This window comes from Balaenoptera musculus, chromosome 21 (assembly GCF_009873245.2).
Source record: "Balaenoptera musculus isolate JJ_BM4_2016_0621 chromosome 21, mBalMus1.pri.v3, whole genome shotgun sequence".
In the NCBI taxonomy this organism is placed as follows: domain Eukaryota; kingdom Metazoa; phylum Chordata; class Mammalia; order Artiodactyla; family Balaenopteridae; genus Balaenoptera; species Balaenoptera musculus.
Genome location: NC_045805.1, coordinates 11,131,711 through 11,144,930, shown reverse-complemented (window position 1 = coordinate 11,144,930; position 13,220 = coordinate 11,131,711). Strand labels below are relative to the sequence as shown.

The 13,220-nt window shown below is 45.9% G+C and overlaps 1 protein-coding gene across 2 annotated transcripts in view; it reads left to right on the top strand.

The window, feature by feature from the left end:
- The window catches only part of DLGAP2 (DLG associated protein 2), a 141,556-nt gene that overhangs the window by 52,631 nt on the left and 75,705 nt on the right, over positions 1-13,220 (top strand). For both annotated transcript variants that reach the window (XM_036838833.1, XM_036838832.1), the window contains one exon: positions 6,888-7,099. In XM_036838833.1, the coding sequence (XP_036694728.1) occupies positions 6,888-7,099 (212 nt within the window). The remainder of the gene's footprint in view (positions 1-6,887; positions 7,100-13,220) is intronic.

Genomic DNA, 13,220 nt, shown 5'->3' with positions numbered 1-13,220 from the left:
AGCCAACCAGAACCGGAGGCTAAGGGACCCGGGCTGGCGAGAGGCTCCCTCAGTGTCAGGGCACAGAGCAAGGGGTGGGGGGAGGAGACCAGGGACCAAAGGGGACAGGAGAGGGCATGGGGAGCATGACCAGCACATATGGACGGTGCCCAGCACGTAGGAGAGTGACCAGCACATATGGACGTTGCCCAGCACATGTGGACAGTGCCCGGCACATATGGACGGTGCCGACAGAGGACTAATGGGTGACCAGCACACAGGATTACCTCCAGGAGGCCACGCCCCGTTCAGTGCATCATGTTTAGTCCCTCGTATGGTCTCAGGCCTGTGACAGGCATTTGGGAAATGTTGTTGAGATAAATTCTTCACTGAAGGATGCTGGGGTTCTAGTATTTGCCAGCCGTGAGCCCGGTCAACCTTTCTGCCTCATTGATCTCATACATATCAGCCTTTGTGGTGAGACTCAACACAGTGTAAGAAAGGCGCTTGGAAAATCATCAGTCATTATATAAACCTATAATATTGTGTGGGTGAATATTCTACTCTATCCACATTTACCAGTTAAGAAGGACGAGGTCTGTGTGTGACTGTGAATGTGCACGGTAGAAATCAAAGGAGAGCTGACACTCAGGCTGGCGGTTCTCTCTTGTGCACGGGGGTCGGGGCAAGATGGTGAGCGGCATCCCTGGCCTCAAGCCTCCAGCGGCCAGGAGGCAGTCCCCCCACCTTGAAGATGACCAGACTTGTCTCCGGACGTCACCAAGTGTCCCCGGGAGACAGAATTACCCCCAGCTGAGAACCACTGGGGTCGTCCCAAGAGCATGAGGGTTAGAACTAGGTGGACTTGGGCTCATCAGAAGCCGACTCCCCTGGGCTGGGGGCAGGGCCCCCCTCCGCCTGCACCTCCTCCCGGGCCCTGACTCCCCACCCTCAGCACCCCTCCCAGCACCACCCACCTCCCAGGTGTCCGAGCTCAGCTGGGAAGCCTTCTTATGAGACGCCGTCTTTTTTTTTTTTTTTTTAATTTTTTCCTTTTTATTTTGATATAATTTTAGATTTACATAAAAGTTGCAATAATAGAAAAGAAAACTGAGGTATACGCTTCACCCCATTTCTCCTGTGTTAACAACTTAGATCACCATAGCACAGTTGTCAAAATCAGGAAATTAACAACGTTATAATATTAGTAACTTAAAAACAGATCTCATTTGAATTGCACCAGTTTTCCCCGATGTCCTCTTTCTGTTCCCACAATCTTTTAGTTATTGTGTCTCCTTAATCTCCAATACATGATGGGTCCCCAATCTTTCCTTGCCTTTATGACCTTGACGCTATTGAAGAATAACAGTTATTCTGTAGAATGTCCCTCAGTTTGGGTTTCTCAGATGTTTTCATGATTAAAGTTATGCATTTTTGGCAAGAATACCCAGAAGTGATATTGTGTCCTATTCAGTACATCATATCAAGGGGTACATGATGTTTATATGTCATATCAGGGGTAACGCTAACCTTGATCCCTTGTTTAAGTTGGTAACCTCGGAAAGTTGTTTTTGTACGCGGTGGTTCTGGAACATGTGAGACGCCTTCTTATGAGACGCCTTCTCAGGTCCTATGAGGCTTGTTGATAGCTAAACCACACCCTCTCCAAAGTCCATGCGTTTATACCCATTGTGCAGTTGTTTAAACAACTTTCCTGCCCGTAACCATGGCTCCTAAACATGTCAAACCAAGTATCCTGTTTATAGCAAGTATTTCATGGTGTCTCCTGGACTATTCTAAAATGAAATTCAGGCTTCCCTGGTGGCGCAGTGGTTGAGAATCTGCCTGCCAATGCAGGGGACACGGGTTCGAGCCCTGGTCTGGGAAGATCCCACATGCCGCGGAGCAACTAGGCCCATGAGCCACAACTGCTGAGCCTGCGCATCTGGAGCCTGTGCTCCGCAACAAGAGAGGCCGCGATAGTGAGAGGCCCGCGCACCGCGATGAAGAGTGGCCCCCGCTTGCCACAACTAGAGAAAGCCCTCGCACAGAAACGAAGACCCAACACAGCCAAAAATAAATAAATAAATAAATAAATAAAAATTAAAATGAAATTCATGTGTAACCGACCTACACGTGCTATTCTGAGTATAGATTTGACCCTTGAACAACACATGTTGGAGCTGCGTGGGTCCACTTGTAGGTGGAATTTTTCAGTAGTAAATACTCAGCGCTACATGATCCACGGCTGGTTGACTGCTCAGATGCTGCGCCGAGCATGTGGAGGACTGACTACAAGTGATACTCGGATTTTTGGCTGCATGGCAGGTCAGCACCCCAACACCTGCATTGTTCACGGGTCAACTGTATAGGTTTGTTTACGTGTATAATGTGCCCAAACGCTAATAAAACAGAGAAATAAAAGGAGGGTCACTTTTAACTAAGAACATGAATTTTAATACAAGAATGTCTGGGCACATGGCAAACATGTACAGAAGGAAGTATTCGGAAGCTTGTTTCTGGATGAAGACACAATAATTTAGACCCGTGGAGGGAATAGTAATGATTCACGCACCACCAGCAGATTCACCCACCAGATGGGATTTTCGGCAACGGTAAACAGTTCTTGGTGAAGTATCACACCAAACAAAGTTCTCTCTTGCCCTGATTTACATGGTTAGTTGCATTCCTGAAAAATCCACTGTTCGTTAAAACCATGCAAACGGAAAACGAAAAAAGCAAAAAAACTTTAGTTTACATACAAAGAAGAGTTAGATTCAAGGCTCAGGTCATTATAGACAGAAAAGCGTACACCACACAAACCAGTTCTTCATGGGGTGGGATTGTGTCGTGCTTTCCTGAGAACGAGCATCTCTGGCCCCCGGGATGCTGGTCATGCCCACCAAGTATATGGCAGTCACGGCTGCCCCCGATGGGTGTCTTGGGTGGCCCTAGAGGGTGTCCCCACTTGGAACTGCTGTTGTTTACTGTAACAACCTGGAACTGAGAAGCCCAGCTGTCTTGCTCTCAATTATATTCCCAGTGGCGAGTGTGCCTGGCATGCATTTAAAACAAAACAAAAAAATTTTTTGGAATGAATGGAGAAGACATTTCCCTACAGGGACACACAGCGTTTGATGGCATTTTCTTCCTTGGTTTCAACACCTGAAAGAGAATATTATTACAAAACCCTGGCCCTTGTCACCTGTGCCTTGCTGCTTGAAAGGAAGAAAGGACATTTTAATCTGCCGCGTTGAAGTTTCCTTCAAGCAAGAAGCAGGAGACACTGAACTGTACACTCAACTCAACCTTAGGAAAATGCCTATTTAGACATCATAAATATCACTCTATGCAAGTAGGAACTAAATAATTATCGCTAAATGCAGCAAAGATCACGCATGGATTTGCAGAGGAAGGAAGTTCATTGTCACTGTGGAAGGAAGTTCATTTGTTCATTCATTAAAACACTTGTTGTTTTGGGGCCAACCCTGGCCACTCTTACCTGCCATTGCAGGTTTTTGACACTGTAATACACCCAAGAAAGAGTTATTGACTCAGGCACGGTGGCATTTTCGTGTCACCCCCTTGTTCTTTTGATAGTCTGGAGACATGTGCTTTGGAAGCAGTATTCAGAGCCCACGCTTGACTCTGGTTTACACTCCTTCTGTATTGAAATCTCTCCTGTCAGAGACTGCGAAATTGGCGGCTTACATCAGAAACAAAAAAATACAAGCTGCTCTCATTTGTTAGTTAATTCACAAGCTGCTGGGGAAAAAATCTTTGTTTTTTTTACGGAAACATGTTTTTAATTCACAAAAACTCCATAAAGCTGCCAGTGGGGATGCATCTTTCCCGGCTCCTCTCCATCTGTCTCCTGCCGTCTCCAGCCTCCCTCCCTGGAGCGCCCGGCCCATAGCGGAACCCCGGCCTTCTCCTTCCTGGGCCTTTGTGTGCCTCTCTCTTCTGCCTGCTGCTCAAATCCCAGGAAGTTAGAGCCCAGACCCCTCCTCCAGGAAGCCTTCCCAGATCATTTCCCCTCTGTCCACAGCTTCCACTGACTGCTTCCCTGTTTTCCCTCCACACCTGCTTCTGTAGCCCTAATTAAACCATAATTCACTTTCTTTTATGCCTGCCTCCCTACTGAAATGTACTGTCATTCGGGACTAAGTTTTCTAAAGTATACTTTTTATTACACTAGCAAGATATATGGTCCATGTAGAAAATTTAGAAGACATAAGTATAAAGAAAAATCATTGAGAAACCCGCAGTCACTATCTCCCAGGGATGATTCCACATCCTTCCGGCTACGTGTCTATGCATGTTGCAGGCATATCTGTCTTTAAAGTATAAGAACACGGAGTGCATACTCTAAAAATGCTCCCGCCCATGAACACCCTTCCTCGGCTAAATATCAGTTCTTCTGCACAGTATCCATGGCATGCCATGGCATGCTTGTAGTAACTATTTCCCACCACCCCATCAGATATTATCAGTTTTCCTCCTTTGACCCTGATGAATGGTTCACACTCCCTGGCGTGAACCCTGTTGCCTGGGGACATTGCTGGGTCAGAGGCGCCCACAGTCTGAAGTCTTCTGATATGTGGCCGTAAAGGTTGGACCCACATTACCACCTGGCGTGAAATGGCGTGGAAATGTCTGTGCCCACATCTGTCTCCATCCTGGCAATTTGTTCTGATGGTGGAAAACTGACTTTTGGTAAGAAAACCCACGGATGAGGATCTAAATGCCCAGAGAAGCTCAGTCTTCCTTCTTCCTTAGTCATTTCTTCCTCGTGCCCCACATCCTGAGCGTCAGGAGATACCTTCTATGTGCGTAAATCTACGCCTATTTCCCCGGGGGCTGATTTCTTGCTCTGTCACCGGGCCTTTCTCTCCTCCCATCGTGTCTCTGGCGGTTCTGCACTGCCGTCTGTGGCCTCGTGCCCGCCCGCCCACTCTGGACCACTCCCCAGGGTCACTGTCCTCTGAAACCCCCTGGAGACAGGCACTCAGCACCCGGCGACAAGGAGCTTGGAAACGCCACCCACACGGCCCCTGCTCTGCAGCTGCAGGGACTCGGCTGCGGATCCCCCGGGGCCACGCAGCCCTGGGGGGTCAGGGTCCACTGAGGACCTGGAATCTCCACCCCGTTAATCCCCCTCCTCGTCCTGTGTGTGGCTGCGAAGTCTCCACCCGCTTCCCGTGGACCTAAGCCAGCTCGGGGTGGGCGGAGGGGGAGCTGTTTTAAAACACAAACTGCAGGCAGGACCCACGACGTGTCAGCACGGGGCCTGGAGGGGCTGGATGCCCACCCGCTCGCCTCTCAGCGAGGGGCCGCCCCGTCCCTGCTTGTCTTGGCCGGAACCGCAGAAGGTACATGCTGTCCCATCCCCGGTTTCCCCTCCTGGGCTGTAACATGCGAGATGTCTGAAGAGGTGTTTTAAGAAAATGGAGAGAAGGTGCCTTCAGCTGAAAACTCTGCCTTTCCAGCCAGGCATGCGCGTCCCTGGCGGGGATGGTGACAAATGGGCCCACTGGCGCCATCAAAACTGGAAAGATGACAAAGGGACATATCTACGAAACAGAAACAGACTCACGGTCACAGAGAACAGACTGTGGTTGCGAAGGGGGGCTGGGGGAGGGGTGGATTGGGATCTTGGGGTTAGCAGGTGCAAACTATTATATACAGGATGGATACACAACAAGGTCCTACTGTATAGCACAGGGAACCTATATTCAATCTCCTGTGATAGACCATAAGGGAGAAGAATATGAAAAAAATATATACGTATGTAACTGAGTCACTTTGCTGTACAGCAGAAATTAACACAGCATTGTAAATCAACTAGACTTCAATAAAATTTTTTTTAAACCCTGGGAAAATGGCGGGACTCCTCTTAGGATGATCTACGGAGTGTCCGTGAGTCTCTGAATAGTCACCATAGGAAGAACCCTGCCTCTGAAGACCGTCAGGACAGACTGGCAACGTCCTCTGTCTCGGTGAAGAGCGCTCTGGGAGATCCCGTCCTGCAGCATGGAGAGCACGTGTGTTAGGTCCTTGGACTGTGGAACTCCGCCTGACGGTGCGGGCATGTGTGGAATCGTGCACCCTCTACCCTCGGCCGCTGCTGGGCGTGGTTTGGGTCTTTGTAAGGGTCACGGCCGGTGGAGCGTGAGCTGCACGGGGCAGGCGCGTGCGGTGTAGACACCCTGTGACTTGTGTGTGCTGTGTGAGGACGCCGGGTTTCCTAGATGGGGGGTGGACACGGAGTGCAGGCCTGCTTCATCCTCTTCGTGGCGTAGCCCATGCACCCCGGGAGTGACACAGAAGCGCTGAGGGGGCGTCGCTCTGCTGGGACCCAGGCCATGGACAGCGTTCGGGGTCCGAGTCCCAACCCAGCGCAGTGTGCTTTCCAGGCGTGCAGGGCCCTGGCGTGTGGGCCACGACCCGACTGTGGGGCGCACCCCTGTCAGCTCTCACCACGCAGCAGGGCCTCCTCCTCCTCCTGGTTTCCTTCTTCCTCTTCTTTCTTCTTCTCCACACTGGAGACCTCTTCTTCCAGTTTTCTCAAGTTTCAACTGCTTTCCTACCAGAAGGAAATAAATCGAAATGTTAGTGGTGCTGTTTTCCAGGTGCTGAGACTACAAATGGGTTTTTCTTTCTACGTTTCTAACATTGTCTCACTTTCCTCATAATGTTTATTACTTTTATAACAGGGGAGAAAACAATAATTGTATATTAATGTCCTTTTGGGATTTGAATGACAGACCCCTAAGAAGCGTCTGACTTTCAATGCTAAGTGACCATAACGAGCTGTGTCTTCACGAGCTCAGAGGATTTGTCCCCAAAGAGGCAGTAACGGAATTCTCACGCCAAGGCTGATGCACGCCCTGTCTGTTCTCTCCTAGGTGCCCCAGGACGAGTGGGGAGGGTACCCCACTGGGGGCAAAGACGAGGAGATTCCCTGCAGGAGGATGAGGAGCGGGAGTTACATCAAAGCCATGGGTGACGAGGAAAGCGGGGAGTCGGACTCCAGCCCCAAAATGTCCCCCAAGTTGGCCCTCCGGCCGGAGCCCCTGCTCAAGTCCATCGGACAGAGGCCGCTGGGAGACCTCCAAACGTAAGCCCCCCGTGCGCCTCCCTCACCCCAACCCAGGGCTCTTCTCACACTAACCGCGGCCACTTGTCAAAAAACCCTAGAAAAAGTCCTGGGTTGAAAATATTAGACTCAATGGCCATCAATTTTCAAGTCCTTAAAAAAAAAACAATCAGACCTTCGGTTATTTACTCACTGCATAGTAATTAACGGAATACACTTGGGCAGTTTCTATGTCAAATATTAATTTTCAAGCACCTATCATAGCCGATGACTCATCCGTGTCTTCTCAGATCATTCCAGCTATTTATCAGGAGCACATTTGTGTGAGTGTGTGAGTGTGTGTGTGTGTGAAAATCACAATGGGGAATTTTTTGTTTACTATAACTTTACAAGTGCACATGTAGGCAACAAATTTTTTGCAAGGTAGGGGCAGGAACTGGATTAATTTTACAAATATCATAGCATATGCTTTATATATTTGTCCAAAAATACATCGGGGTTTTTTTTGTTTTTTCTTTAATTGAAGTATAGTTGACTTACAATGTGGTGCCAGTCTCTGCTGTACAGCAAAGTGGCTCAGTTATACACACATAGACGTTCTTTTTTGATATTCTTTTCCATTATGTTTTATCCCAGGAGACTGGATATAGTTCCCTGTGCTCTACAGTAGGACCTTGTTGTTTATCCAGTTTATATATACTAGTTGCATCTGCTAATCCCAAACTCCCACTCCATCTCCCTCCCTCCCCCTTGGCAACCACAAGTCTGATCTCTATATCTGTTAGTCTGTTTCTGTTTCATAGATAGGTTCATTTGTGCCATATTTTAGATTCCACATGTAAGTGATATCATATGGTATTTGTCTTTCACTGACTTACTTCACGTAGTACGATAGTCTCTAGGTCCATCCATGTTGCTGTAAATAGCATTATTTCATTCTTTTTTATGGCTCAGTAGTATTCCATTGTATATATGTACCACATCTTCTTTATCAACTCATCTGTCGATGGACATTTAGGTTGTTTCCGTGTTTTGACTATTGTGAATAGTGCTGCAATGAACATAGGGGTGCATGCAAAGACACATTGTTGATAAATTTAACTAATTTCCAAAATATAAACAGAGGAAACTAGGAACTCGGCTATTCATTTGAACTATGAAAATATGACTATAATTCTTAGCAGTCACCTTGTGTGTTTTTGGTCCTTCCAGCTAAGTCTGGATGTTAAGCGCAAAGAACTGTCTGCTTTTCCCACCACGAGCTGTGGCTTCTCTGATGTGAAGGTTCAACAAGAGGGTGAAACAGCAGCTCAGTGCTTTGCCAGTGTTGCATCCAGAGTTGTTCTTGTGATGTAGTGAGAGGATGGGGCTGTGACCAGGGTGTCACCCTTGAGTCATCCCCCACCCGTGCCCCGTGCACATGGTGACATGTGAAACAATGGTGTGATTTCTCCTGATAAATCCAGTCATCCGTTAAATGTTACCTCACAGGATGAAAAATTAGAATTTTGAAGTGAACCGTATCCTACATTTGACAAACGTGAACGGTACCTTGATGACCTCGTTCACTTAAATCCCTCAGCAATTGTGTTGGGGATGCCAGGCAGGAACGGGTGAGGCAGGCGGGGTCGTCTGTCTCGTTCCTTACGGGTCCCCTAAGGTAAGGCGCTGCCTTACACAGAGAAGGTGGTCAGGGGAGGTTTGTGAATCAGTGCCCAGGAGCCAAGCCAGAGGCTCGCCCTGTGGAGCTCACAGAGGGAAAACCGGGACAGGGGTGTGTAAGCAAAGAAAGCAAACCATTGGAAGAGGTTGTCAGTGGAAGGTTGTGCTGGGAACTTAAGAAGTGAGGGGTTAGGGGTGGGGAGCCAAAGGCATCACCTGACCCAGGCACCCAGCCGTCAAGGGCTGGACCAGGCATCAGTCTCCCCAGCTTGATTTGGGGGTGCCTGAAGACACATCTGAGAACTCTGGGTTATCTGAAAACCCCACGCCCCCCCAGGCAGCAGTTGTGCTTAGCAGGTCTTGGGGTTCTGATCCGCTGGGTAGGGCCACCGACTTAACTCCTCATTTTAAAAGTTCGTGATTCATTTCATGATTGTGCACATTGAAAGCAAACCATGAAAAAGAAATAAAAGCAGGCAGTGTTTGAACTGCGAGCAGGGATCAGGCCTTTTAAGACTTACGCACTTCGTTTTCCTATTGACAAGGTCCCTCCTCCCTGCCTGCTGACCCCAGACTGGTTGTGCTCCCTGGACCCCTGTCCCCAGCCCTTGACCTCTCCCCGCGGGACCACGATTCCCTTCTTCTTCAGCGGTCAGCGCCTGCCTCTCATCCCTCCCCTCATCTGTACCAGGCGCCAATGCTGACGATGTTCAGAAGATATTGTTAGGAGTTTACATTTGTAAAACCCACATCATTACCCAACATCGTAAAAATTCCCTCAGAAACCTAAGAGAGTGATGGAGAGGCAAGACCATTGGACAGCGTAACCGTTCACCATCCGCGTGTGGAAATGGAGCTGGGGGTTCATCCACAGAGGCTTCTAACCCCAGCACACCCACTGCACTTCATAGCTCGGGAAGCTTGGGGGGAAATGAATAGAATATGCTGCCTAACACCTGCTGCTGTTCTCAGCTCACTTACGTCTACGTTGGCCTTGCAAACACTGCCCACTCTGTCTGCAGAGATAAGCCCTTGGTTGGACCCTTCTTCCCATTATTCTGTATTTATCACTCCGTTCATCCCTCCGACACGTGCCAGGCACTGTGCTAAATTCTCCCTACACATGTGTGAATTATTCTTTTCCCCCAAATCTGACACTGCAGTGGAGATGTGAAGGGGAGGGGGCAGCTCTCTGTGACATGTCCAGACGACACCATGCCCTGCAGGACTCCTCTGCTAATTTGCAAAGTCCGTGAAACTCCCGTAACAAGTTGCTCTTTGTGTTAACATATGAAATTTCTCTTTAAAATATGTTACCGGGAGGTATATCAAGTAAGTTGTTATTATTGCCTGTTAGGATCTTAGCACATCTTAGAATTTTATAGGTTTCGATATAATTTCACTTATTTTCGTCTTAAATGGCATCATGAAAACTCAACTCTTTACCCAGGGAAATAAAAACTGTGCCCATTTTATGGAACAGAACCCTGAGTCAGAGGAACAAGGTACTGAAGGCCACGTAAGGGACCAGGGGTTTGAAATGAAAAGTTCTTTTAATCCCACGTCCAAGGAAAGCATTTCACCCAAATAGCAGGATCGTGTGCCTGGGGACCAGCATGATCTCTGAGGGAAAGGAAGTGGTAGTTTTAAAGTGGTGTTTAAAATATGACTGAAAACCATCAGATTTAACAGTGCACTGAATGTTTTCCCTCTGATACCACAGAACTTCACCAGCAGGAGCTGACTGACAGAACCGTTTAAGAGTCAAGTGATAAACATAAGAATTAGTGTCTGCCAACCTCCTTTAGGTTTTATTCTCAGTATGCACAATTAATTCTATTCACATTCATAATGGTATTTAAGAATGCAGATAAAATAGCCCGATGAACCTAGTAATTATACTTTAGTTTTAATTTGTTGGATTGATGGATTTATGTTCTTATCGTTGAATTATCACATGGGCACACTGAAACCTTAGGAATTTTACGAGCCTCCCAAGTCACAGTAAACACTGGTATAAAATGGACTTTCCCAGCAGCCCTTCTTCAATCTGCCCGGCTAAGACCTGAAAGGAGATTGGGTGTTTAGTTGCCTGTTACCAGCCCTTTTGAGCCACATAATATAAAACCCCTTCTGTGAAGGCCGCACGTACTTGAAATGCTTGACCTCTGGGAACAGTGATTCTGTTGAACACTGTCTTGTCTTCCTGCTGTTAAACCGAGAAAAAAGTCAGTCTTCTCACTAATAATTGAGTGCATGTCCTCATTACACATATAAGGATTTTCGCTTTCACCTTGCTGGGTTCTCTATAGAGTGCAAGGAGACAAAGTTTTTTCACTCTCGAAAGAAAAATGAAACAAAAACAGACACGCGAAGACCTGTCACAGCTGTCTTACTGCTCAGAATTCTCAACAGTTGTGTTGACTGATCAGGAAAATCAGACCCCCAGGCCGGGGACAGCCCCTGTCTCTCTGTGGGTCAGACTCTGCCCATAGGCAGACACCATTTAGAATTATTTTAAATGAAGTGCAAATTTCAAGATGCTACTGAATCTAATTTACTGGATTTTTAAATTAACTTATGTATTAGTATCTGGAGAATTCACTTTTTATAATTATGAAAGGTAGACCAACTAACTTAATTTGGGGGCTTTGGGGTATATTTTTCTGCTTAGCTGAATTGAGAAGTCAAAGCTCTAATAATTGTGAACATCTCTGAGTCATTCTCTCAAGAAGGTAGCATTTTAAATTTATAGAGAAAGGAGAGCTTATTTTAAGAACTACTTCATATGTAAAGATAAACTCAGGTGGGTTACAGATATAAGCATAAGAATCATATTTGTATGTGTGAGTATATACAGGTATGTGTGTGTATATATATATACATGTGTGTATACATGTATGTGTATATACATGTGTATGTATATGTATATGTGTATATATATACATGAATGTGTGTATATGAATATTTTACAATCTTGGGTTGGAGAAGGCATATCCAAACCTTATTCCACAGTGAGAAACTACAAGACATTGACAGATTTTAATTCATAAAACTAAAAACGTATTCATGGTAAAAGCCAACAAACAAATCAACAAACTAAAAGTACTGTCACCAAAGTAAAACAATCATAAAAACCTGGGAAAATGTTCCATAATACAGGTGACACATTTTCATACTCTTAATACAAAGAGATGCCTTACAAATCAGTAAGGAAAAGGTGAGCACTGTAGCTATAAAAATGGACAAAGGCCAGAAAAGAGTGTTTACGGGACTTCCCTGGTGGTGCAGTGGTTAAGAATCCGCCTGCCAATACAGGGGACACGGGTTCGAGCCCTGGTCCGGGAAGATCCCACATGCTGTGGAGCAACTAAGCCCGTGTGCCACAACTACTGAGCCTGCGCTCTAGAGCCTGTGAGCCACAACTACTGAGCCCGGGTGCCACAACTACTGAAACCTGCGTACCTAGAGCCCGTGCTCCTCAACAAGAGAAGCCACCGCAATGAGAAGCCCGTGCACCACAACTAGAGAAAGCCCATGCACAGCAACGAAGACCCAATGCAGCCAGAAATAAATTAATTTAATTTAATTTTTTAAAAGACTGTTTACATACCTTATCAGTAATTGAAACTTTTAGAGAGTGTTTTAGCATTCCACTTAAAACTAAAAATCTAAAATCCTATTCTAAAGAAATTGCTGTAAAGCATGCAAATATGTGCAAAAATGTAGTGATGTGCACAATTTCATTGTATATCACTGTAAGAAATTGTAAATTGCCTATATGCCCATCAGTAGGCCTTGGGTCCCTCTTGGGACAATCTAGCCTCTGGATACACCTGTAAGCAGTGACACAAGTAAAATGTTGTTCATTGCAACATCATCAGTAATAGCAAAAGTTTAAAACCATCCAAAGTTCACCACTATAGTGCTGATTGAATAATAGATATACAAGTATTAAAATAGTAGAATATTATCAATAGAATATACTAGAAGATTAGGCAGCTATAAAAAATGAGGAAGATTTCTATGTACCGATTTGGAGTGATCCAGGTTACATCACCTTTAAAAAGTAAAGCATAGGACATTATTATATAGCTGCCACTTTTCTATAATAAAATGGGAAGATAAGATTAAAACTCATATCAGTTTATATTACATAAAGAAACAATAGAAGAATAAATAGAAACTAATAAAAATGTTTACCTCTAAGGAGTGAAGAGGAAGTAGGTGCAATAGTGTTGGGACCAGGACATCTCAATATGTCCCTTTTCTGTATATAGTGTTAACCTTCATTTATGCAAATGTGCCATCTATTCAGAAATAACAGAACTTAGAAGACACGATAAAAGAAAATAAAACCTACTCTCAAAAAACAGAGCAGCCAAGAGGAGAGTTAGAGATAACCGATGATAGAACTATCAGAGAGAACCTAAAAATAACAAATTAATGCCAAAGGATCTAAGGGAAAACGTGGAGTACT